The sequence below is a fragment of the Bombina bombina genome, chromosome 7 (genome assembly GCF_027579735.1).
Source record: "Bombina bombina isolate aBomBom1 chromosome 7, aBomBom1.pri, whole genome shotgun sequence".
Classification (NCBI taxonomy): domain Eukaryota; kingdom Metazoa; phylum Chordata; class Amphibia; order Anura; family Bombinatoridae; genus Bombina; species Bombina bombina.
Genome location: NC_069505.1, coordinates 230,010,340 through 230,037,201, shown reverse-complemented (window position 1 = coordinate 230,037,201; position 26,862 = coordinate 230,010,340). Strand labels below are relative to the sequence as shown.

General features: G+C 37.1%; 1 protein-coding gene across 5 annotated transcripts in view; it reads left to right on the top strand.

Annotated features, from left to right (window-relative positions):
* ABCC8 (ATP binding cassette subfamily C member 8) overlaps positions 1-26,862 on the top strand; it is a 594,664-nt gene that overhangs the window by 539,744 nt on the left and 28,058 nt on the right. For all 5 annotated transcript variants that reach the window (XM_053720647.1, XM_053720648.1, XM_053720646.1 and 2 more), the window contains 7 exons: positions 2,464-2,584; positions 2,694-2,824; positions 5,786-5,864; positions 13,262-13,370; positions 14,563-14,666; positions 24,091-24,224; positions 25,291-25,353. In XM_053720647.1, coding sequence (XP_053576622.1) covers positions 2,464-2,584; positions 2,694-2,824; positions 5,786-5,864; positions 13,262-13,370; positions 14,563-14,666; positions 24,091-24,224; positions 25,291-25,353 — 741 coding nt within the window. The remainder of the gene's footprint in view (positions 1-2,463; positions 2,585-2,693; positions 2,825-5,785; positions 5,865-13,261; positions 13,371-14,562; positions 14,667-24,090; positions 24,225-25,290; positions 25,354-26,862) is intronic.

Sequence of the window (26,862 nt, the reverse complement as noted above, 5' to 3'; positions counted from 1 at the left end):
CTTAAAGTTATAGATCTTTTAAACAGAATGTTAATGTGAGATTGGAATTAGATTTTTTGATTTTCAAATATGTTAATAGGTTACTTAAAGGGACATGAAACCCAATTTTTTTTTCTCTCATGAAGATAGAGAATACAATTTAAAATATCTTTCCAGTTTACTTCTATTATAAACTTTGCTTCATTCGCTTGGTATCCTTTGTTAAAGGAACATCAATGCGCTTCAGAACACATCAAATGAGCCTATAAAAAAGGCATATATGTGAAGCTACCAATCAGCATCCAGCTCTTAGCATTGCTGCTCCTGAGCCTTCCTATGTTTGCTTTTCAACAAAGGAAAACAAAAGAACAACACAAATTAGAAAATAACATGGAAAAGTTGTTAAAAAACACATGTTCTATCTAAATCACAAACTGTATCTAAATCTAAGTTTACTGTCCCTTTATAATCATCAGATTATTGTTCATTTGAACTTGACATTGTTTGAAAAAGGACAATAAGCCATAATTGTGCACAAGTTAACCCCAATATACTAAGTCATTACCATTCTAATGTCTCTAGTTTACCATAAACATATTCAGGTTTTGTTGCTAGTTATTGTTTTAAAGTTACATTTTTATGGCAGAACAGAACCAAAAGACCCATTGGGACTGCTATATTTCTTGTAACTTAAAGGGACAAAAAAAAAAATAAAAAAAAATTCTTTTATGATTTAGATAGAACATCACATTTTAAACAACGTTCTAATTTACTTATTTTACAAACTTGCATTTCAACCAATTTAATGCTGACTCTTACATAACTCCACGGGATTGAGCACCATGTTATCTATATGGGACACGTGAACTAGTGCTAGCTAGCTGTGAAAAAACTATCAAAATGCACAGGAGGCGGCCTTCAAGGGCTTAGAAATTAGCATATGAGCCTACCTAGGTTTAGATTTCAAAGCACCAATACCAAGAGAACAAAGCAAATTTGATGATAAAAGTGAATTTGAAAGTTTTTTAAAATGACACACCCTATCTGAATCATGAGAGTTTAATTTTCACTAGACTGTCCCTTTAAGTGTAAACTTAATTAATTCTTATGCATACCCCAGTTCTCTTATACACTTACAATGTCAGTCCTTACCGCCTTTAATGAAGGTGTAATCCATAAATCAACAAGTTTTTCTACAAAGAAATTCCTGCCCAAACCAGCTGGCCTCCACTAGAGATCATGACCTCTTGTTCTAGTGTTGACATTTTTGTCAAAAAAATCTGTTAGCCTCAGCTTAATTACATTCCTTACTACACTTGATAATACAGTTCCTGTTTTGTTACTGTCAATAAATCACCATTAAGTCTATAATTAACTTTGGGTATTCGCATCCTAAATGCATAATTTTGCACTTTATGGTATTATAATGTAGATACTGTAGATATATATTTTTACTGTCTTGATGCCTCTCTAATAGGCCAGATGTTCAGGATTACCTTGGGTGAGAACAGGTAAAATAACCATGTTTACTAATCAGCTGATTATTTCACTTATGTTCCAATTCAGATATCCTAAAAATCTGGCCTATTAGGGAGGCCTGAATAAAGGTTTAAAAACCCCTGTTTTAGATCCTACTAAAGTGTAGGCTTCATATTGTATGGTAAAAAAATACTGAAGTCCCTTATTGCATTTACCCACATGAATTCAGGTAGATCCAATTTACTATTATAAAATTTATTTTGGTATCCTTTGCTAAAAAGCAGGTATGTCGGCTTAGGAACATGCTTGTGTCTGTAGATCTATATGGCAGCAGTTTTGAAAGAACACTTTTATCAATGTTATACATTTGCAAGAGAACTAGATGGCAGCAATGTTGTCTGACATATTGGGGTAGATTTATCATACCCAGGCGGACATGATTCACATGATTCCAGCGAGTCGGAAGGTTTGTGCAGAATAAACAGCATCCACTGCTTAATAAATGTACCCCATTGTGTTTCAAGCATGATATCTACCTAGGAATGCTCTTCAACAACAATTCCATGAGATTGAGAAGAAAGCAAATTTGATAATAAAAGTAAACTGGAGTTTTTTTTAAAATCTGTTCTCTATCTGAATCGTGAAAGATAAAATGTAGGTTTCATGTCCCTTTAAGTTGGAAGACTATAGCAATCTTTATAAATAAAATCTCTCTGGAAATGAGTCCTTGATCTGCCATCTTCCGGCTTCAGATAATGACCCCTTGTTCTGGTGTTTTATTAACAATGCTTTCTTTCAACATAGTCTTAATTCATATACCTGAATGTTTCACAGTAAACGAGTGCTTAGCTGTGTTATTGTTCGATGTTTATCACTAGCGCTGTTTGGCTACACGCCAATGCTTGTGCATAAGAAGCAAAGAGGTCGGATTAAGAAAAACAGGTCTTTAAATTATTTGCATCAAAGTCCTTTATAACTGTTATTATTTTGTGCTTTAAACTTTAGGTATCCAACTACTTGAACTGGATGGTCCGTAATCTTTCAGATATGGAAATTCAGCTGGGATCTGTGAAAAGGATTAATGGTCTCCTGAAGACAGAATCAGAAAATTACAAAGGGCTTTTGTGTGAGTAAGGCCAGGGATTAGATGTTGTTCAATGTTTAATGATGTAAGATTAACTCCCTATGAATAAGTTATGTTCACCTGTAATGTATTGTGTCCTGTGCTGACGCAGCGCCTTCGCAGATTCCACAAAACTGGCCTGAGAATGGAGAGATCCAAATACAGAATCTAAGTGTTCGATATGACAGCTCCCTAAAGCCAGTCCTGAAGCACGTAAATGCGCACATATCGCCTGGTCAAAAGGTACAGTATTGCTACAATCATCTCACGGTACAAAGGTGCAACAGTAGAACCAGTTGTATGACGTCCTAACAGCTTATATATGTAGCTAGCAAGAAGTGTAAAATGGAAGATATATACAGTACATTTTTCAACTCCATTATAAAGTGAAGAGGATAAATGTTCCTACAATTAATGTATTAAAAATGAGTTTATTGTCAGTGTTTTCTTTTTTATTTATTTGGCAATATATAACAAGATATGACCTCCAAAGTCTCCGGACTCTCTCTAATCTCTCTCTGTCTCATCTTTCCTTACACACTCCCCTCTCTCTCTCTCTCTCTCTCTCTCTCTCCTCTCTGCTCTCCCTCTCCATCTCTCTCTCACTCTCACTTCTCTCTCATCTTTCCTTACACCCTCCTCTCTCTCTCTTTCTTCTCTCTCTCTCCCTCTCTTTCTCTCCCTCTCTCCCACTCTCTCTCTCTCATCTCTCTCTCATCTTTCCTTACACACTCCTCTCTCTCTCTCTCTCTCTCTCTCTCTCTCTTCTGTCTCTGCTCTCTCCCTCTCTCTCTCTCTCCCTCATCTTTCCTTACACACTCCTCTCTCTCTCTCCCTCTCTCTCTCTCCCTCTCTCTCTCTCCCTCTCTCTCTCTCTCTCTCTCTCTCTCCCTCTCTCTTCTGTATCTGCTCTCTCTCCTTTCTCTATCTCTCATCTGTCTCTGCTCTCTCCTTTCTCTCTCCCTCTCTCTCTCTCCCTCTCTCTCTCCCTCTCTCTCTCTCTCTCTCTCTCTCCCTCTCTCTCTTCTGTATCTGCTCTCTCTCTCCTTTCTCTATCTCTCGTCTGTCTCTGCTCTCTCTCCTTTCTCTCTCTCTCCTTTCTATCTCCTTGCTCTCTCCCTCTCTCTCTCTTTCTCTCTCTCTCTGCATCTCTTATCTCTCCTTACATTCCTCTCTATCTCTCTCTCTTTCTCTCTCTATATATATCTCCCCTCTCTCTCCTCTGTCTCTGCTCTCCTTTCTCTCTCTTTCTCTCAATTCTATCTCCTTGCTCTCTCTCTCGCTCTCTCTCTCTCTCTCTCTGTCCCTCTGTATCGCTCTTTCTCTCTCTCTCTCTCTCTGTATCTCTCTCTCTGTTCTGTCTCTCCCCATCTCTTCTCTCTTTTTCCCGTTCTCTCCTCTGTGTTCTCTTTCCTCCCTATATCCTTGCTCTCTGTCTCTCACTTCTTCTCTCTCCTCAGTCTCCCTCCTCTCTCTCTCTCTCTCTCTCTCTCTCTCTCTCTCTCTCTGTATCTCCTCTCTCTCTCTCTCTCTCTCTCTCTCTCTCTCTGTATCTCCTCTCTCTCTCTCTCTCTCTGTATCTCCTCTCTCTCTATCTCTCTCTCTCTCTCTCTCTCTCTCTCTGTCTCTCTCTCTCTCTCTCTCTATTTCTCCTTTACCCCTCTTTGCTCTCTCTCTCTCCATATATATTTTTAGAAAAAACACAGTCACTCATTGACCTCCATGTAAAGGCACTCACTTGAACCCCTTATAACTGTTTCATGCATAGTATATAATATAATGGTATATTATATTTGATGTTACTGTACTGTCCTCCTTATTTTGGGGGAAATTAGGTCAACTTTTTTTTGTTAACCAGAGGTCTGATCTCTGGTTAATGATTTCTAGCGCTAAGTGAAAAAGCAAGCTCACCGTAGCATTAACTAGCCACTTGTAGTTAACGTGCGCCCGTAAACTGGCATATTTGCCCCTTTATGGGCGCACGTTAAGGTAGCGCCTCACTTGTAATCTAGCCTAAAATGTTTAATTTACATTTTTTCCTGCTTTTCCTGTACTTTGGTGGAAGTTTATCAACTTGGAGTTCAGTGTGTGGAATACAGAACGCTGACCCATCTACGTGCTGTACAGAGGTTTTTTTTTTTATAGTGTAAGGATTTTTAAATTTTGTAATTTAGGTTTTTTATTTTTGGGTTAGGTTTATTTATAATAATTTAAGCTTTTTTTTATTTCACAGGAAAGTTTTTATTTATTTTAAGGTAGTTATATAGTAACTTTAATTTAAAGTTAGGGGGTGTTAGGTTTAGGGGTTAATAGTTTAATTTAGTTTGTCGCGATGTGGGAGGACGGCGGTCTAGGGGTTAAAAGCTTTATTTAAGGGGTCATGATGTGGAGGGTGGCAGTTTAAGGGTTAATAGCTTTATTTAGTGTTGGCGATGTGGGTTTAGAGGTTAATCAGTTTATTTAGTATTGGTGATGTGGGGGTCAGTGGTTTAGGGGTTAATAGGTTTATTTTAGTAGTTGCGATGTGGGGGATGGCAGTTTAGGGGTTAATAGCTTTATTTAGTGTTGGCGATGTGGGAGGACGGCAGTTTAGAGGTTATTAGACTAGGGGTTTATGTTAGGGTGTCAGGTTTTTACAAAACTTTCTTTTCTCTATAGACTTCAATGGTGAATGTGTTAATGAGATCATCATTTCGCAATCGCAGGTGTTAGTTTTTTTTACTACATTTTTTCTCCATTGATCTCTATGGGGGAAAACATTCGCAAGCACCCAAATTCGGTGCTATGTTATGAGGCTTACCGCACCATTTTGCACAACAAAATAAAGTTTTAGGGTGTCTTGTAATAGAGAGCAGCAGAAGTTTTACATTTTTGGAGTTTTTTTGCACAGTTTAAAAGTTACATGAAAAATATAAGCTCCAAGCTCTGAGCTTCAGTAACTGGTAATTGTAAGGGGTTAAATATAAGAAAAGGACTTGAAAGACAGGTGCAGGCCCAGGAGAAAAATAACATGGTGAGTGGTAACCGCTACTCTAGTTCTCTGCAGTCTAATGGCCCTTTAAATGCTTTGAGAATGTGTATTTTGAAGGCTTATCTTTGCAATTTAGTGAATCATTTTTGTTTTTTTTCCAGTCATTATCTATTATGTGTTACATTTACAAATACAAATGAGCGTAAACCTTTGTCTTTTTCTATATTTTACAGATTGGCATCTGTGGGAGAACCGGCAGTGGGAAGTCGTCTTTCTCGCTAGCATTTTTTCGTATGGTTGATACTTTTCAAGGTAGGTTTATACAACTAGCTGGGGTCAATTTATTAAGCTCCGTATGGAGCTTGATGCCCCGTGTTTCTGGCGAGCCTTCAGACTCCCCGGAAACAGAAGTTATGAAGCAGCGGTCTAAAGACCGATGCCCCATAACCTGTCCACCTGCTCTGAGGCCGCGGACATAAATCAACCTGATCGAATACGATCGGTTGATTGACACCCCTGCTGGTGCAATGATAAATGCCAACAGCGTATGCTGTCGGCATTTATCGATGTGCGGCAGACATGATATGCTACATTGTTTCATGTCTGCTCGCACATTAAATTGACCCCAAAGAGTTAAAATAGACATTTGTATTCCAGTTTATTTTATTAAAACATTCAGGGCTAAACAATCTATAGTTTTAGGTAACCATTAACCCCTTAAGGACCAGCGATGTACCCTGTACATCGCTGGTCATTTAATGGGGTTTGCGAGGGGTTCTACCTATGAGTTTAATCCATTTCAGGGTTTAAATGCATACGGCGAGATTGCAAGTCTTGCGTTAGCCTTAAAAAGCAGCGTTGAGAGGTTCCAACGCTGCTTTTTAACGCCCGCTGGTATTACGAGTCTGGCAGGTACAGGTGTACCTCTCACTTTTCTTCTGCGACTCGAGCTTACCACAAATCCCCTTACGTAAATTGCGTATCCTATATTTTTAATGGGATTTGCCTAATGCCGATATTACGAGTCTTGGAAGAAGTAATCAATAGACCCTCTCCGGTTAAGACTCCTACCGCATTTAAAAGTCAGTAGTTAAGAGTTTTATGGGCTAATGCCGTAACATAACTCTTAACTAAAGTGATAAAAAGTACACTAACACCCACAAACTAATTATTAACCCCTAAACCGAGCCCCCCCCCCACATTGAAAACACTTTAATAAATATATTAACCCCTACACCACTGCACTCCCGCCTCGCAAACACTAGTTACATTTTATTAACCCCTAATCTGCCGTCCCTAACATCGCCGACACCTACCTACATTTATTAACCCCTAATCTGCCGCCCCCAACGTCGCAGCTACTATATTAAATTTATTAACCCCTAAACCTAAGTCTAACCCCCCTAACTTAAATATAATTTAAATAATATGAAATAAAATTACTACAATTAAATATATTATTCCTATTTAAAACTAAATACTTACCTATAAAATAAACCCTAAGCTAGCTATAATATAACTTATAGTTACATTGTAGCCCTCTTAGGATTTATTTTTATTTTACAGGCAAGTTTGTATTTATTTTAACTAGGTACATTAGTTATTAAATAGTTATTAACTATTTAATAACTACCTAGCTAAAATAAATGCAAAACTACCTGTAAAATAAATCCTAACCTAAATTACAATTACACGTAACACTACACTACAATTAAATTAATTACCTAAATTACCTACAATTAACTACAATTTAATAAAATAAACTAAAGTACAAAAAAAAACTACACTAAATTACATTAAAAAATAAAATAATTACAAGAATTTTAAACTAATTACATCTAATCTAATCCCCCTAATAAAATAAAAAAAGCCCCCCAAAATAATAAAAAGCCCTACCCTATACTAAATTCCAAGGCCCTTTTGCAGGGCATTGCCCCAAAGTAATCAGCTCTTCTATCTGTAAAAAAAATACAATACCCTCCTCAACATTAAAACCCACCACCCACACAACCAACCCTCTTCTAAAACCCACCCAATCCCCCCTTAATAAAACCTAACATTAAACCCTTGAAGATCACCCTACTGTGAGACATCTTCACCCAGCCGGGCACAAGTGGTCCTCCAGAGGGGCAGAAGTCTTCATCCGATCCGGGCAGAAGAGGTCCTCCAGACGGCCAGAAGTCTTCATCCAGGTGGCATCTTCTATCTTCATCCATCTGGAGCGGAGTGGGTCCATCTTAAAGCCAGCCGACGCGGAGCATCCATCCGGACGAATGAAGGTTCCTTTAAATGACGTCATCCAAGATGGCGTCCATTGAATTCCGATTGGCTGATAGGATTTTATCAGCCATTCGGAATTAAGGTAGGAAAAATCCTATTGGCTGATCCAATCAGCCAATAGGATTGAGCTTGCATTCTATTGGCTGATTGGAACAGCCAATAGAATGTGAGCTCAATCCTATTGGCTGATTGGATCAGCCAATAGGATTGAACTTCAATCCTATTGGCTGATTGGATCAGCCAATAGGATTTTTCCTACCTTAATTCCGATTGGCTGATAGAATCCTATCAGTCAATCGGAATTCAAGGGACACCATCTTGGATGACGTCATTTAAAGGAACCGTCATTCATCGTGTAGTCGTCGGTCTGGATGGATGCTCCGCGTCGGCTGGCTTCAAGATGGACCCGCTCCACTGCGGATGGATGAAGATTGAAGATGCCGCATGGATGAAGACTTCTGGCCGTCTGGAGGACCTCTTCTGCCCGGATCGGATGAAGACTTCTGCCCATCTGGAGGACCACTTGTGCCCGGCTGGGTGAAGATGTCTCACGGTAGGGTGATCTTCAAGGGGTTAGTGTTAGGTTTTATTAAGGGGGGATTGGGTGGGCTTTAGAGTAGGGTCGGGTGTGTGGGTGAAGGGTTTTAATGTTGTGGGGGTATTGTATTTTTTTTTTACAGGTAATAGAGCTGATTACTTTGGGGCAATGCCCCGCAAAACGCCCTTTTAAGGGCTATTGGTAATTTAGTATAGGGTAGGGATTTTTATTATTTTTTTTTTTTTTTTTTAATTTTATTAAGGGGATTAGAGTAGGTGTAATTAGTTTAAAATTCTTGTAATTATTTTATTTTTTTCTGTTTGTTTTTTTTCCGTACTTTATTTTATTTAGTTGTAGTTAATTGTAGGTAATTTAGAAAATTAATTAAATGATAGTGTAGCGTTAGGTTTGATTGTAATTTAGGTTAGGATTTATTTTACAGGTACTTTAGTATTTATTTTAGCTAGGAAGTAATTAAATAGTTAGTAACTATTTAATAACTATTGTACCTAGTTAAAATAAATACAAAGTTGGCTGTAAAATAAAAATAAACCCTAAGCTAGCTACAATGTGACTATTAGTTATATTGTAGCTAGCTTAGGGTTTATTTTATAGGTAAGTATTTAGTTTTAAATACGAATAATTTAGGTAATTGTAGAAATTTTATTTATATTTTTTTAAATTATATTTAAGTTAGGGAGGGTTAGGGTTAGACTTAGGTTTAGGGGTTAAAAACGTTATTATAGTGGTGGCGACGTTGGCGGCGGCAGATTAGGGGTTAATAAGTGTAGGCAGGTTGGTGGTGACATTGGGGGCGGCAGATTAGGGGTTAATAAATCAAATGTAGGTGTCTGCGATGTTGGGGGCAGCAGATTAGGGGTTCATAGGGATAATGTAGGTGGCGGCGGTGTCCGGAGTGGTAGATTAGGGGTTAATAATATAATGCAGGTTTAGGCGATGTCGGGGCAGCAAATTAGGGGTTAATAAGTGTAAGATTAGGGGTGTTTAGACTCTGGGTTCATGTTAGGGTGTTAGGTGTAGACATAACTTTTGTTTCCCCATAGGAATCAATGGGGCTGTGTTAGGAGCTGAACACTGCTTTTTTGCAGGTGTTAAGTTTTTTTTTCAGCCGATTCTGCCCCATTGATTCCTATGGGGAAATTGTGCACAAGCACGTTTTAGCAGCTCACCACTGCCGTAAGCAACGCTGGTATTGAGGTGAGATGTAGAGCTAAATTTTGCTCTACGCTCATCTTTTTGCGGATAACGCCGGGTTTAAAAAAACCTGTAATACCAGCGTTGTCTTAAGTGAGAGGTGAGAAAAAAATGCTCGTTAGCAACGCACCCCTGTTACCGCAAAACTCGTAATCTCTGTGATAGTTTGCAAGGGTCAGCAAATTAAAAATGACATGCTCTAACAAATTGGAACACAAGTGTTTGTGTTAGAATGTTGTTAAAGGGACACTAGACCCAATTTTTTTCATATTTGATTCGGATAGAGCAGCAATCTTAAAGGGACACTGTACCCAAAAATTTAATTTCGTGATTCAGATTGAGCATGAAATTTTATGCAAATTTTGAATTTACTCCTATTATCAAATTTTCTTAATTCTCTTGGTATCTTTATTTGAAATGCAAGAATGTAAGTTTAGATGCCGGCCCATTTTTGGTGAACAACCTGGCTTGTCCTTGCTGATTGGTGGATAAATTCATCCACCAATAAAAAAGTGCTGTCCAGAGTACTGAAACCAAAAAAAAGCTTAGATGTCTTCTTTTTCAAATAATGATAGCAAGAGAACGAAGAAAAATTGATAATATGAGTAAATTAGAAAGTTGCTTAAAATTGCATGCTCTTTCTGAATTACAAATGAACAAATTTGGGTTCAGTGTCCCTTTAAGCAACTTTTTAATGTACTCCTATTATAATTTTTTCTTCATTCTTTTGTTATCTTTGTTTGAAAAGGTAAAAATGTAAGCTTAGGACCCGGACCATTTTTGGTTCAGCACCCTGGGTAGTGCTTGCTGACTGGTGGGACGACTGACTGATTACCATTATTGGTTGTTGCAGCTGTCATTCACTTTACATTTTCTCTGTTCAGTGGGAGGGAGTTCTGAAGGAGTTGGGACGACTGACTGATTACCATTATTGGTTGTTGCAGCTGTCATTCACTTTACATTTTCTCTGTTCAGTGGGAGGGAGTTCTGAAGGAGGTGGGACGACTGACTGATTACCATTATTGGTTGTTGCAGCTGTCATTCACTTTACATTTTCTCTGTTCAGTGGGAGGGAGTTCTGAAGGAGGTGGGACGACTGACTGATTACCATTATTGGTTGTTGCAGCTGTCATTCACTTTACATTTTCTCTGTTCAGTGGGAGGGAGTTCTGAAGGAGGTGGGACGACTGACTGATTACCATTATTGGTTGTTGCAGCTGTCATTCACTTTACATTTTCTCTGTTCAGTGGGAGGGAGTTCTGAAGGAGGTGGGGCGACTGACTGATTACCATTATTGGTTGTTGCAGCTGTCATTCACTTTACATTTTCTCTGTTCAGTGGGAGGGAGTTCTGAAGGAGGTGGGACGACTGACTGATTACCATTATTGGTTGTTGCAGCTGTCATTCACTTTACATTTTCTCTGTTCAGTGGGAGGGAGTTCTGAAGGAGGTGGGGCGACTGACTGATTACCATTATTGGTTGTTGCAGCTGTCATTGTTCCTAAAACAGCCCCTCCCTATCAGTATTGAGAAAAAATGGCAGAGATTATTTTTATGATATCGATCAATTAAATACTTTTCATTATTTATTTTTTTCTATTTAGAGCTATTTCCTCCTACACTATTAGAGGCATATTTAAGAAATGTCTTGCGGACCTGATCCGACAGTGCAGATCAGGTCCGTAAGACATTGCTGAATGCAGAGAGCGATACGCTCTCCGCATTTAACATTGCACCAGCAGCTCACAAGAGCTGCTGGTGCAACACCGCCCCCTGCTGACTCACGGCCAATCGGCCACCAGCAGGGGGTGTCAATCAACCCGATCGTACTCGATCGGGTTGAATTGTTTCGATTCCTGTCCGCCTGCTCAGAGCACGCGGACAGGGTTATGGAGCAGCGGTCTTTGTGAAGACTCGCCAGAAACACGGGCCGTCAAGCTCCTTTTGGAGCTTGATAGATAGGCCCCATAGAGTGAGAATTTTTTTCTTCAGTCTTCATTACATTAGAGTTGCCAACTCTTATTTATCTGTTCTTAGAACATTTTTCTCCCTTACTTTTTACATGTAAAACCTTAATTTCAAACATTTAAAGGGACATAATACTCATATGCTAAATCACTTGAAACTGATGCAGTATAACTGTAAAAAGCTGACAGGAAAATATCACCTGAGCATCTCTATGTAAAAAAGGAAGATATTTTACCTCACAATCTCCTCAGCTCAGCAGAGTAAGTTCTGTGTAAAAAGTTATACTCAGCTGCTCCCAGCTGCAGGTAAAAAAATTAAAAAAAATGAAGAAATGAGCAGCAGCCAATCAGCATCAGCAGTGCTGAGGTCATGAACTCTTACTGTGATCTCATGAGATTTGACTTAACTCTCATGAGATTTCATAGTAAGCTTCCTTTACCTGATTGGTGAAATAATATGAGAGTGCACGATGCTAGTCCCTTCAGATGTCCCAGGACAAACACACTAAAATGCTGCTTAGAAATCCTTTACAATGGGAGGTGGCTACTGAGGAACTTTTGAGGTAAAATATCTTTCTTTTTTACATAGAGATGTTCAGGAGATATTTTCTAGTCAGCTTTTTACAGCTATGCTGCATCACTTTCAAGTGTTTAAACATTTGGGTATTATGGCCCTTTAATATTGTACCCTTGTACAGTCTTGTACTCTTATTTAGTTAAAAGAACACTTTCATGATTCACATAGAGCTTTTTATATGCACACTTTCTACTGAGCATGTGCAAGAATTCCCAGTATGCATCTGCATTTTGTGATTGGTTGATGGTTGTCACATGATGGAATGAAAATACAACTAACTTTAAAATTGGTCAGAAAAATATATTTTAATCATTTTAAATTTAGACTAGGTGCTTTTGCACAATTCTACTTGATGTATCTGACAGTTTAATGTGTTTCCTCCCACTGTACCATAAATGATAAATATAATTCAAGCATTTGCATAAAGTTGTTAAATGTATTAAGCTAGAGAGGCCTATTTATTAAAGGTCTGTCAGACCTGACCTGAGAGTGCGGATCAGGTCCGACAGACCTCACTGAATGCGGAAAGCAATACGCTCTCCGTATTCAGCATTGTACCAGCAGCTCTTGTGAGCTGCTGGTGCAACGCCGCCCCCTGCAGATTCGCAGCCAATCGGCCGCCAGCAGGGAGGTGTCAATCAACCCGATCGTACTCGATCAGGTTGAATTGTGGCGATCGCTATCCGCCTCCTCAGAGCATGCGGACAGGTTATGGAGCAGCAGTCTTTAGACCGCTGCTTCATAACTTCTGTTTCTGGTGAGCCTGAAGGCTCGCCAGAAACACGGGGCGTCGATAGATATGCCCCAGAGTGTGTGAAGGAAGATAATTTGTATGAAGAATTGTGTTGTAAAAGGAGATCGTGTTCGCATTGCACCTTACTTGTAATGCCAGTGCACATTAGCATGAGCTGGTATTACAAAGTGGAGCGCAAATATCACTTCAGCGAAAGCAATATATTGCTCTTCACTTATAATCTGGCCGTTTATCAGATTGTAAAATAAAGAGTTTTTTTTTCAGTAACTACTGTATAATTTGCTGATTTCTGTGGGAACTTTGTCAATTCCTTAGTCTCCCTTATTTTCTTCACAAAAGGTTGGGATCCCTACATCACATGTTCCTGTTTTTTTCAGGCCGAATTGTCATTGACGGGATAGACATTGCAAAACTACCATTGCAAACCCTGAGATCACGATTATCTATAATTCTTCAAGATCCTATATTATTCAGTGGCAGTATTAGGTGAGTACTCATGAAACAAATATAAAAGTGCAAGACCAACTACAAAATGAGGAACCATCATTTAATTAACTATTACTTTAAATTCAATATTGTATTAAAAAAATGGATTATAAAAACATGACCCAAAAAGTACATATGATGGTTTTACGTGTGTGACTGACTCATGAAATGAATGTTAGCACTGAAGGTTTTACAACTAATATCTACATACTAATGTCATTGTTGCAGAAACAAAAAGAAAATGTTGCTTCTTTTAGTAAATAACATTTTCTGTGCACCTTCTCCATTGTGTAATCAAATATAAAAATAGATCCATTAAATGATACACTTTATAATAAAATGTAAAAAAAAAGATAAAACATTATTTGTGATTAAAGGACCAGTCAACACAGTAGATTTGCATAATCAATAAATGCATGATAACAAGACAATACAATAGCATTTACTCTGAATTTCAAATGAGTAGTAGATTTTTGTCTAACAAATTTCAGTTATGTACATTTCCACTCCCCCTGTACCATGTGATAGCAATCAGCTAATTACAAATGCATATACGTATTGGGGCCCATTTATCAAGCTCCGAACGGAGCTTGTGGGCCCATGTTTCTGGCGAGTCTTCAGACTTTTCCCCTGAGTGGTAGATTATAGTAGATTATAGTAATATTTTCCCCCCATACTAAAGTATATAATAAAGTTACTTAAAAGGACAGCAAAGCCCAATTTAATCTTCAATAGATTAGACAGAGTATGACATTTTAAACAGCTTTTTAATTTACTTCTGATATCAATGTTGCTTAGTTCTCTTGGCATCCTTTGTTAAGGAGTAATTTTAGGTGACCTCAGGAGCATGGACCTGTCTGTAGCCAACTGGCAGTAGTGTTTGCCCCCTTCCCACCATTAGTACATTCCAATGCCGTCCTAATTGCGCTGGGCGGGAAGGGGTTGAACTAATGTTATACAAACATTGCTGCCATCTGCTAAAGACACAAGCACAATCCTGACCTATCAGCCTTCATAGCTTTACTCTTCAACAAACGATACCAATAGAATAAAGCAAAGTGGTTTAAAATCACCTGCTCTATCCAAGTCCTCAAAGTTTAATTTGCACGTTACTGTCCCTTTAACTGTTTTATTATTTGTTTTAATTGCTTTAATACATTTTTCATTATAAAGTTCTTTGGTTTTTTTTTAGGTTTAATTTGGACCCTGAAAATAAGTGCACAGACAGCATGTTATGGGAAGCTTTGGAGATTGCGCAGCTCAAGCATGTTGTAAAGGCCTTACCGGGAGGTTTGGGTGAGAACATTTTTTTTTTATTAATTGCTAAGTAATTGTTTTAGGACAACAGGAGACCCTGAGAAGGATAAAATCTGTAATTTGTTTGTGTTGCTTTAAGGTAAACCCGCTGGTATCTGGCAGAGTGGTTGGACAGCGCCAGATCCTATGTTTTTTGTTTTAGTAAAAGCCCTAGAGAGCATAGACATGATGATCAGTGAGAAAGTTCTGCACTGGTGATCTGCAAGTGCTGATAATGTAGAAGATGGTGCTGGGCAGATGAAAATAATCTATAAAAGGATAAAACAAGGTTGTGGATAACGTGTAAAGAATAAAAATCTGCTCATTGTGTTTAAAGATAAAGAAATACCTATGAGAGGTATAATCCATAAATATTCAGCCAATAGGAATGCAACTGTGCCCCAATATAAAATGGGTAATACCTTGCATTCAAGCTTGAGTGTGTGGCGGACGATTCCATGAAGAGGAAGATCCACGTCGCTGAAGACAGCCACCGCTGAAGAGGACCAGCGCTCCAGATGAGGACCAGCGCTCCGGATCCGCGCATCGTCGAAGACCTCTCCGCACCTCCGGAAAGAAAAAAGAAGATGGTGCCGCCCTGGAAGAAGATCTTCGCTGCCTGGATGAAGAATTTGCAACGCCTTGACTTCCGGACTTCAGGAACGGTGAGTACATTTTCTGGGGTTAGTGTTAGGTTTTTTGGGTGTTTTTTTTTTTTTTAGATTAGGGCTTTTTTATGGGCACAAAAGAGCTAATTACCCTTTTAAGAACAATCTCCATACAAATGCCCCTTTAGGGGCAATGGGTAGCTTAGGTTTTTTTAAACTTAGTTTTTTTTATTTTGGGGGGTTGGTTGGGTGGAGGGTTTACTGTTGGCTGGACTTTGTATTTTTTTAGGTAAAAGAGCTGATTGCTTCAGGGCAATGCACTACAAAATGTCCTTTAAGGGCTATTGGTAGTTTATTGTTAGCTTAGGGGTGTTTTTATTTTGGGTGTTTTTTTTTGTTTTTTTAGGGGTATTAGATTAAGTTTAATTTTTATTATTTTGGATAATTTCATTTATTATTTTTTTGCAATCTTAGTGTTCTTTAATTTTTTTAATTTTTTTGTTTTTTTTGTAATGTTAGGCTTTTTTATTTTTTCGTAGTGTTAGGATTTTTTAATATTGTAATTTAGATTTTTTATTTTTAGCTTATTTTATTTTTTTTAAATAGTAATGTTAGGTTAATTTATAGTTTAACTTAGGTTTTTTTTATTTCACAGGTAAGTTTTTATTTATTTTAAGGTAGCTATATTGTAAGTTTAATTTAAAGTTAGGGAGTGTTAGGTTTAGGGGTTAATAGGTTTATTATAGTAGTTGCGATTTGGGGGCAGCGGTTTAGGGGTTAATAGTTTTATTTAGTGTCGGCGATGTCGGGGGTGGCGGATTAGGGGTATTTAGACAAGGGATTTATGTTAGGGTGTTAGGTTCTTAATTTTCTTGTCCCCATAGACATCAATGGGGATTGCGTTATAACGATCGCTATTCCTCGATCGCAGGTGTTAGTTTTCTTCTAACACTTTCTCTCCATTGAAGTCTATGGGGGAATACGTCAAAGCGGTTACAATATTATAATTTCAACTTTTTGCGCACATCAGGTTAACACTCGAGCAAAAACTTTTAACTTTCAACTTGTAATACTCACGCTACCCAAAACACACAGAAAGACTCCCTCTAGGGGAGTTAACGCACAAGCGGGAATGATAAATTGTGCTCCACTCATAATCTAGACCTTAGTGTATTTTTAATGTTTGTCTCAGATGTAGGGGTTGTTACCTTACATGCAAAAATACCTTGTAACTTGTAATGGCAGTGCTATGGAGAATGCGATACCGTTATTTTTTTTGCGTTATTTACACACCAGGTGCAGCGCACAACTTGTAATCTTGGTGAATCTTAGTTAAGAGTTTGTATATTTTTTTGTTTTCCAGTTGACAATGTTGATATAAGAATGTCATTTAAAAATATTGCCGAATTAGAAAGGTCTGGAAATCTATTGGCTACAATATAATGTTTCTTTAATGTCACTGGGACAATAATGTTTTCATTTTCTTGAGTCTCCTTTTAAACATTTGGATACCAGGACGGGTTGCAACAATGCATTGCAGAGATCTGTGACTGCCAAAGGGGTATTTATAAGCATTACCCTGGGCTTAAAGGACCACTCAATGCAGTAGAATGGCATAATTAAGAAGTGCATAATAAAAAGACAATGATTTAACACCAACTCTGAATTTCAAATAAGCAGTAGATTTTTTTCTAACAATTTTTTTTTCTCCCATTTTCCGGCCCCCTTTATCATGTGACAGACATCAGCCAATCACAGACTAGTATACAAATACCCTGTGAGCTTGCTCAATAGTATCCCCAGAAAGTCTGAATATAAAAAGACTGTGCAGAATTTGATCAAGTAAATTGGAAAGTGTCCCTTTATCAGTAACTCTATTCTTGTCCCTAAACCTGAGTTTAAGCTGATCCCATGTTCAGGCAACTATATGTTTTTGCAGTGTTTTAGCCACAGCGTTAGTGGCACCCATATAAAATGTTTATAGCATGCTTGATATGGAATGAGATTTGGATGAATGCTAAACAAAACAACACAAAATTTGCTGTATTTAAAAGCACAAAATGAGCCGCCACTTTAACAAATGAGCAAATGCACGCAACATAGACATACAGGGCTCCATTTAAGAAGCTACGAATGTAGATTTGGAGTACCTTCAGCTGCAGGCTGAGAGTTAAGAAGGAGCAGTCGTCAGCTTGATAACCACAGGCAAATTACAATCCCCCTTTGACGTCTCCTCTCCATTTGAAGAGATTGACAGCCCCTGCTCGCAAGCGATGGGCAGCATTGCACACAAGGCGAAGTTGGCAATGATAAATCTGGGCAGTGTATTGCTAGCCACGATGCCATGTGTACAGGGCAGAGATGTCCACCTGTGTCCGTCCGGTAAATCTAGCCGTTAGTTGGTTTGTTCATGTGGTACAACTGTTATTCAAGGCAGGACAGTCTTTTTTTGCAGGTGAGAAAGGTGTCAATGTAAGTTTTTACAGAATGCTGTATACAGTAGATTCATTGAATGTTTATACTGGCTGCACCAGGGCAAGAAATAATAAAATTGCTAGCCACTGAGTGCCCCTTATCAAAGATCTAGGTACCAATAGGGCTACTTGTACCACTTCTGCCCTAACATCATCATTTTTTAGTTGATCCAACTGCAGCATAATCGTCATATAATCAAAAATAAAGTAATATATGAAGAACCTTTATGTTTTTGACAATTGAGTTTATTTTTATATTTCTATATACTGGATTTCAATTTGTATATTAGCAAATCAATTAAAAAAAAATACTAACCAAAGCAGAATTAGCTCAGTACAATTTTACATGTAAAAATGTTAATGTTTCTACATGGGAACAATCAGAACATAGCAAGTGTTCTCAGAGCTAAAAGCATCAGCAATGTCTCTGCAGAAATCTAATTAAAGAATGTTAATTAAGTACACATAGATATTGTATCTCTATTATAGTCAAATCTAATTTGATGTGGAGTTTTTCATAGCTAGCTACACTAATCTAATTCATCAGATACTTTTCAAAATCAGTAAATGGTTTTCTGTCCATCCATCTACTTAAATCAATATATTCAGCAATTTAGAGCTATCCAAGAAGCTTGTTACAAGTTATTGGACATACAGAATCTAATAGAGGATAACATGATTTTATGTTTACCATTAAAATTATATTAATACTTTGTAGATATTTTTATAAGTTTAAGAAATTGATTATGGACTTTATTAACAATACAATTTAAATAATCAATAGCTTTTGTAGACATTTATAATAAACTACATTTCTTTCATAAGGTGGTGAAAGGCCACAATCCATTACGCATGGGATTCACTTCCTAACTAGGAGAAGGCAAAGATTCCCAAAACTCTCAAGAGCAGTCCATCCCTCCCACCTCACTGGTATGCCAGTTTAAACTTTGCCTCCCAGGAGGTTGATGAAGATTTGAGTTGTTCTTCAGATTTTATTTTGAGAGGATACCCACATTTTCCCCCCAGGAAGCTGCTACTGAGAGAGATTGGAGTATGGGGTAGTGACACAATTGCTTTCATTGAGGGAGTTAGTCACAAGCCAACCACAGGTGTCACAGAGACAGGTCCCTAGCCTCCTCCTGTTGGATCGTCAATAGATTTCTAATTGATATCCTCTGTTGTAATTTGATGAGCACTGGGTGGGCTATCTACTGAATGCAGCTTGTTCTGCAGCTGTTAATAATAGTGGATTGGGTGCTTGTCACGTAAGACTGTTCTAACATGTGCACTCTGCACTCATATAGTCCACAGTCTATTAACAGGTATAGTTGACATGATACAACATAGCCATGGGGGCAATTTTTTTACAGATATTTTATTTAAGACTTGTTTATTATGCATGACAGTCGGAATATTTAAAAAGGGGGCTTCAGGGAATAGTAAGGACCTTTTTGGTAATACCACACAGTAATATTTTATTTTTTGTGCAATTATTGTTTTGTATACTTTTTCTTTAAAAACTGTTTTCTGTTATTTCTATTAGCACCCTGGGTACTGTGCTAAATCTACCCACTTCATTTTCAGTAAGAGTGCTCTTTTTGCTTCACAGCATATGCTGGCTCTTTACTACTCAAAAAATATATGCTATCCGCGCTCGTGAATCATGCTCTCGGCAGCAGTGTTTCTTTATGCTGTTGGCACCGAGGTGGTTATTTTTTTATGCCTCGTTAAACACCAGCCATTTCTGCTCTTAGAGCTCTCCATTCTACAGCTAAGATTTTTTGCCACTCTACATGTCAGTTGCGATTCCTTTGAAATTTTGTGAGCGGTTTTGAAGCTTTCCATTATTTATATGTTGTGTGTGTGTATATTACTAAAAGGCTTCTTTTTTAGTTGCTACATTTCTGTTCCTTAAGCACTTTGTCTTTATTAATTTAAGACCCTGACTGTATAGCGTTGCGGAATCTGTTGGCGCTCTACAAATAACCAATAATGTGTACTGTCATCTGTCTCCTAACTATATTAGGATTTTAATCCTTATATTGTCAGTCTGTACCTACAACTTCATTTATTAAAATTTAAATAAATGGCAGTTTGATTTGTGTGTATTTCGTGTCATTTATTGTGGAACACCCTGGCTATCTCCCTACTTATTTAATCTTAGTTCCTTTAGAAGGTACATTCTTCAGTTCAGTTTTGCAATTCATGTAAGGATCATGTTATGCATGATAAACTGCAAAAAGGCTGCTCCTACCTCTAAGGGAATTCTGTACTCCCTCTGTTTGTACTGTACAGGGGAGTTCTTCAGATTTTTTTCCAGGAATTAATGTTTTTTGTGCGCTTCACTGTTTTAGAGATGTTGGCGACTATGCTTCTTCTAATAAATGCACAAAAGAGTCTGATAAGCAACCTACTGCTGTTGTATTAAGTCATTCTGAATATCTAAGGATCAGATTAGCTAAATATTCACTTTCAGGCTCAGATTTTAAATCCTGAATATGTTTTTCTAAAGGAGCCACTTGCTTTTCAGGATACAGAATCCTTCTTTTTCATATTCAAGCTTGAATAATCTTCTGTTAATTTTTCAGATGTTTTTAATGTCCCATTGTTGATCCTGAAATATCTCAAAAGAGAGATAAAATATAATCCCTTTGCCTGCTTCAAAGGTAAATGGTACGATTTCTACTCTTGCAAGAATTAATACTATTCCTCTGGAGGCGAGTTCTTCTTTTATAGGCCCTATGGACAAAAAATTAGTAATTTGACAGAAGGGCCTTTATTCAAGCAGGATTTATCTAAACCAGCATTTGGTTTTCCCTGCGTGGCAGCAGTTTCAATATTTTGGTGTGACAATTTATCTGAACAGATTTCAGACAATTCTGTTGATGAAGATTTTCAATCCCATTTGAAGCAAATGTTTTTGTAAAAGCCTTTATTATGATGCTAGTATTGACATCTTCAAATTGAATGCAAAAACATGACTCTGTCAGTCTTAAAAAAGGTGCACCTTGTGGCTCAAATCTTGGTCAGTTGACATGGTTTCAAAGTCTAGACTTCTATCTGTTCCTTTTAGAGGAAAGATTTTATTTGGACTTTATTTAGACGCTATCATTTCTTCTGTTGCTGGAGTTAAAGGAGCTTTACTTCCTCATGACAAGAAGTTTAAGGGAAAGTTTAATCTTCAAACCATTTTTGTTCCTTTCATCAACCAAGGAACCAACAATCCTCTTTCTCTAATTAGAATCAAGACTTTTCCAGATCATCCTGGAACAAGTCTAAACAGTCCAAAAAGTCTTACTCCACTCCTAAGGATTAACCTTTTCATATGGCCTGATCTCTAACTGTACATGATCCTTGGGTTCTAAACATAATTTCTCAGGAATACAGGATGGGTTTCAGATCAAGGCCTCTCAGGAGTAATATGTGTCAAATAACCCTGTGAAGGCTAAAACTTTTCTTCATTGTTTTCAGGAACTAGAACTCATTTGAAGTCATTGTTCCAGTTCTGTTTCCAGAACAAGACTAGGGTCTTTATTCAATTTTGGTTATAGTTCCAAAGAAAGAGGTAACTTTCAGACCAGTTTTGTGTTTAAGGACTCTAAACAAATTTCTCAGAGTTGCTTCCTTCAAAGTGGAAACAATCCTATCTATTCTCCCCCTTGTTTAACGAGGATAATTTGATTTGAAGGTTGCTTACCTTAATATTCTTATCCACAAGGTCCATCATCAATTTCTTTGTTTTGCCTTCAAGGTCAAACATTTTCAGTTTGTTACTCTTTGGTTGTTTTCATCACAATCATAGCTGGAGAATCAATGTTCTGTAGAGTTCTCTATCTCCTTAGTTCAGAGTATCCTTTCTAGGAGTCACTATAGATTCCATGACAATGAGACTTTCTCTAACAGTTCAAAGAAAATCTATATTTCAGTCAACATGTGTGATACTTCAGTTTCTATCCAATCCTACTGTAGTTTTATGCATGGAAGTTCTAGGTCTGATGATTGCTGCATTAGATGCATTTCCATTTGCTCTGTTTCATATGAGATTTTTTCAGTTTTGTATGCTTCACCAGTGGTGCGAGATCTAAGCTCAGTTTTCTCAATGGATCTTTAAATCCAACTTCAGAAACTCTCTTTCTTGATGGGAAGAGAGTCAGTCCTTTCCTATTGGATCTTCTTGCTGTCCATCTTAGTCAGTAATCATGACAGACGCAAGTCTCTCGGGTTGGGGTACTATATGGGGGTATAGGAGTGCATAGGCGGTTTGGTTCTCCTCTAGAGGCAAGGTTGCCAATAAACATCTTAGTAATCCATGCTATCTTCTGGGCTATCCAGAGCTTGCCTCTCCTGTATCTTGTTTTTAGCAGTAGTATCTTTGCTCATTATCTGCGATTCATATCCCAGAGGTGAAAAATTGGGAAGCAGATTATCTGAGTCATCAATCTCTTCATCTAGAAGAATGGTCTTTTCATCCAGAAGGTTTCAATAAGATGGTAAAAAAGGGGGTCTTCCAGAGGAAGACCTCATGGCTTCCCATTTGAAAACCAAACTTTCCATATCCAGAGATCCTTAAGTGGATTCAGTGGATGCTTTAGAAGCCCCATGGTAATTTATTTTATCTTATATTTTTTTTCACCTATAGCTCTTCTATCCAGTGTGATATCTTGAAAACACACAAGAGCAATCATCTTTAATCTTAATTGCACCTTCTTGGCCTTTAATTCCTTGGTATGCAGATCTGATTCTGATGTACAGTTGCCTTCCAAGGCTTACTGCTTTAGGCACAACCTTTTCAAGAACTCAAGACTCTTAAAGGGACAGTCTAGACCTAATACATTATTTTTACTACTTATTGTTACATACCAGGGAAGCATCCTGCAACTGGTCCGACATCTATAAGCTTGTAAGAAATATATGAAAGATTTAAATATTCATACTTTGTTAGAAGCCTAAAATGGCCGCCAAGCTCCACCCACCTATTGCATGTATATTTAGGAATGTTAAATTTCTCCAATCACGATCGATTCTTAAATAGGTTTTCCTACTTGTACATGCTGATTTGTGCATGTGCAATTTGAAATAGCTAACTGAAAAATATTAAACATGCACTGCTAAACTGTCATACAAGAAAACAGCTACTTGGATAAGAATAAAGCTGTGGGCGGAGCTTGGAGGCCATTTTCTGCTACTAATAAACGACAATTATTTAAACATTTCATTTACTTCTTACAAGCTTATAGATGTGGCAACCGTTGCAAGATGCTTGTCTGGTGTATAACAATTAGTAATAAAGAATAAATGGGAGATTGTCAGTAGCATCTTGAGTGTTTACTACTAACAAAGGAGTTCCATACACTAGGTACAGTATAAGGAAAGTCATGTAGACTGTCATGGGGATAGTGAGAGGTCAGGAAAGTGATACAAGGTTGATCAGTGAGAGGAATATTTGGGGAGTTTTCTTGTAGATGTAGGTGGCTACACTGTTGCTAAGGTAAGTTTGGTATTATTATTTATTTATTTATTTATTTGGTCAGATACATTTTTATTAAGAGCCACATAAAGCACCACACAACTTTGAAAACATGGGTGAATTTTGTAGGCAAATTCTTAATTTTATACACATCTTAAACATTATATTTCCAATAAAAACAAGCTTTATTTTTTTCCGGAGCCATTACCACTTAATAATAATGCTAAGATATATTTATGTTTTCTTTCTCCTAGACTTGTGCATTTTTCTCTTTATGTATGCACACTCATTAACCAAACAAGGATGTTTTCACGAAACAAATATCCAAATGAATGTAGCATAAAATTTATAGAAAATGAATGAATAATGACAAATTTGTCAGTTTTCCTTCGTATCCTTTAAATAGCTACAATACTTAACTCACTGGAGACCTGCGCTTATCACGTCCTTTACTTGACATTGCTTATAGGAGGCTTAATGCAGGGGCTCCCAGCACCTGCACTAAAGGAGAAGGTCCTTTAGTGCCGCCACTGAGAGCCACCTTGCTAAGCCTCCTGTTAGAGCACCCTGGGGCTATGTGAAGAAGGATCGAGAATAGCGCAGCTCTCCAGCGCACTTAAGGTAAATATTTTACACTACCGGTAGCAAAAGAGCGTGTACGTAAAAATAAAAAAAAAAACGAGGTCAATGTTCCATGAATGGTCGGTATTCGTTTTGTTTATGAGACGAATAGCAAATAGCACAGGAAACGAATATTAATAATACGAAGTGCAAACGTCTACCTTCTCATGTTTCTATCACACAGTCATTTAGAAAAAGCTTGTGATATATATTTATCTATAGTTAACGTAATAGCTTTTTTTCATTTCCTGCAGATGCCTCTGTTACAGAAGGTGGGGAGAACTTCAGCGTCGGCCAGAGGCAGCTATTCTGCTTAGCACGAGCATTTGTGCGGAAAAGTAGCATCTTAATAATGGATGAAGCTACTGCATCTATAGATATGGCCACTGTAAGTATGTTTTTGAAAAAATATATATGCGATAGATAGACAGATAGATAAAAATGTCACAATTTTTTTTCACATACATTGTAGTTTTATTATGATTTCTAATATGTGCCTTAAGAAAAAAATCCTGCATAATTTCAACATGAATTTTCAATTTTTCCTTAAAATATGATTTTTGCAGAACAATTTAGTTACAATTGTTAATGTTATTCAACAACAAAAAAATTTACTGCATATTTTTTCAATATCAGATTTATTATTTTTATAAAAATTTGAAATTATCATTTTTTTGCGACTCCTATTGTAATGTATGCAGACCTTCATACCCTGTGAACACCCTTTGCAGGAAATACTGTTCTCAAGGTAGAAACTGCTTTTAAAACATCCCAGAAGGATCTTTATAGTACTAGCGAGATGATTTCTTAGAGAATCTTACAAGCACAAAGAGCTTTAGATAACAGGGCCCTTTATCTCACTATCACTTGATATCTACCATAAGGGCAATTATATTATTAAAACATTGTGTACTGCCAGGTGTATGTAGAATAAAAAATGTATATATAAAATTAGAAATATTTTTAAATAAATGGCTTACAAAAACATTGTGATTTGACATACTTAATATTGAACTATTTAGTGTAATTTTGCTATCACTGTCATGTAATTTGTGCATTAATAATCTTAATAACTGTGTTTATTAAAAAAGAGTTAAACCTATAGGTAAAATTCCTTTCAATATCTTGCAGCTCCATATATATATATATATATATATATATATATATATATATATGTCTGTGTGTGTTTATAAGTTCAATATTCCTTATAATTACAAAATAATTGTAGGACTTTGGCAAATGTGAGGTTAATGTGCTGAGTTGGAAGAGAATATTGCCTTTGTCAGATGATGAACAGATTAGACAGATTGTACCTAGTCATGCTAGGAAAATTGCTTCTCTGACCCACACAGTATCTGAGTGAGAGCAAATTTTCATCTTCCAAATAGATACAATCATTGTGTTAACTCATTTCTTTTGCACTCAATGTTTCCGTATCTTCATTTCTACTCCAGGAAAATATATTACAAAAGGTCGTCATGACAGCGTTTGATGACCGGACTGTGGTGACCATAGCGGTAAGTATCAGATCTGCCATCAATCACAGCCTACGACAAAATAGTCAGTAACAGCCACAAAAAAAGAGATAAGACTCAGGGAAATGACTGAGAGATTTGTACAAAGGGGTTACCCACCGAATTTAGTGGAAATAGAGAAACAGAAAGCTAGTAGTATCTGTGAGAAAGCACATAAAACTAAGAACAAACAAGATAGATTAGTGTGTGTTACACAGTACAATCCATACAGTGCTGAAATAGCCCAATGTCTTAAAAAACATTGGCATGTATTAAAAAATTGCAACACAGATATAGCTGAATTTCAAAATTATCCACTTATTGCATATAGGAGAGTACCTAATATTAAAGATTTAGTAGTCAAAAATGATATTGGTGCTAAAGTAAAAAGACAGATATATATATCTTCTAAATCATATGGTACTTATCCTTGTTTAAATTGTGCCAGCTGTCATTCAGTTATAAAAGGTAGAGAGTTTGTACACCCCCAAACAGGCAAGAGGTTCAATATTAACAAATTCTATACATGTGAGTCTACACGTTATTTATCTCATAAAGTGTCCGTGTTCCAAAATCTATTTGGGTGAGACGGTTAGAAAAATAAGTGATCGCCTCAGTCAACATAGATCAAATATAAGATGCGGGGACATGAAGGCCCCAGTAGCCTGTCACTTTATTGAAGCTGGTCATAATATTTCACAACTGAGGTGGCAAATCATTGATAGCGTTGAACCCCATAGAAGGGGTGGAAGTAGGGAATTACAGTTAAAGAGGAAAGAATCCTTTTGGATACATAAGTTAGACACTTTAGTTCCCAAAGGGATCAACAGGGAAATAGATATGGCAGTTTTTTTGTAGGTAAAAATTAAAAAAAATTAAATTTAAATATAAATAAAAATTCTATTTGGATTCTAAATAATATTCTATCTTCTGTGAATAAGTAATCTTCAGCATGAATAATATTATCATATGATGAAATGTACAGAATATGAATTTAGAAAAGAAGTGACAACTAACAGCAGTTTGTTTTTAACTATGTATTTAACATTTTTTAAGAATATACATTTTTGACCACTAGGTGGTGGTATTCTGTGGTTGTTCAGATATACTCTTGTAATTAGGTGTGTTAAAGGTGTGTTAAGGGTTAATATCATATGGTACTTAAGGAGCAGCTATCAGGTGTTCTGTATGAGCATGAGTAAGGGTTAACAGCCCGAAACGTCGCTTTATGCTGCTGTGTGCCAGTGCTTTGTATAAGCTAAAATGGATTAATAAAAGACAAGTTTGTTAAACTTTTTTCCTGATTTATTGGTGCTGTGGAAATTGGTTGTCTACAGCCTACGACAGCAAGTGGCATTGTAGCAACATGTTTATTCAGATACGCGTGAATTGTGCCACTGTGGTCCATAAACAAAATAAAGGGGCATTAGATCATTTTGTCCTTGTTTTACCTAAAGAAGTTATTTAAAAATATATTACAGTCTTTTGTAATATTTAAAAACAGATATTCAT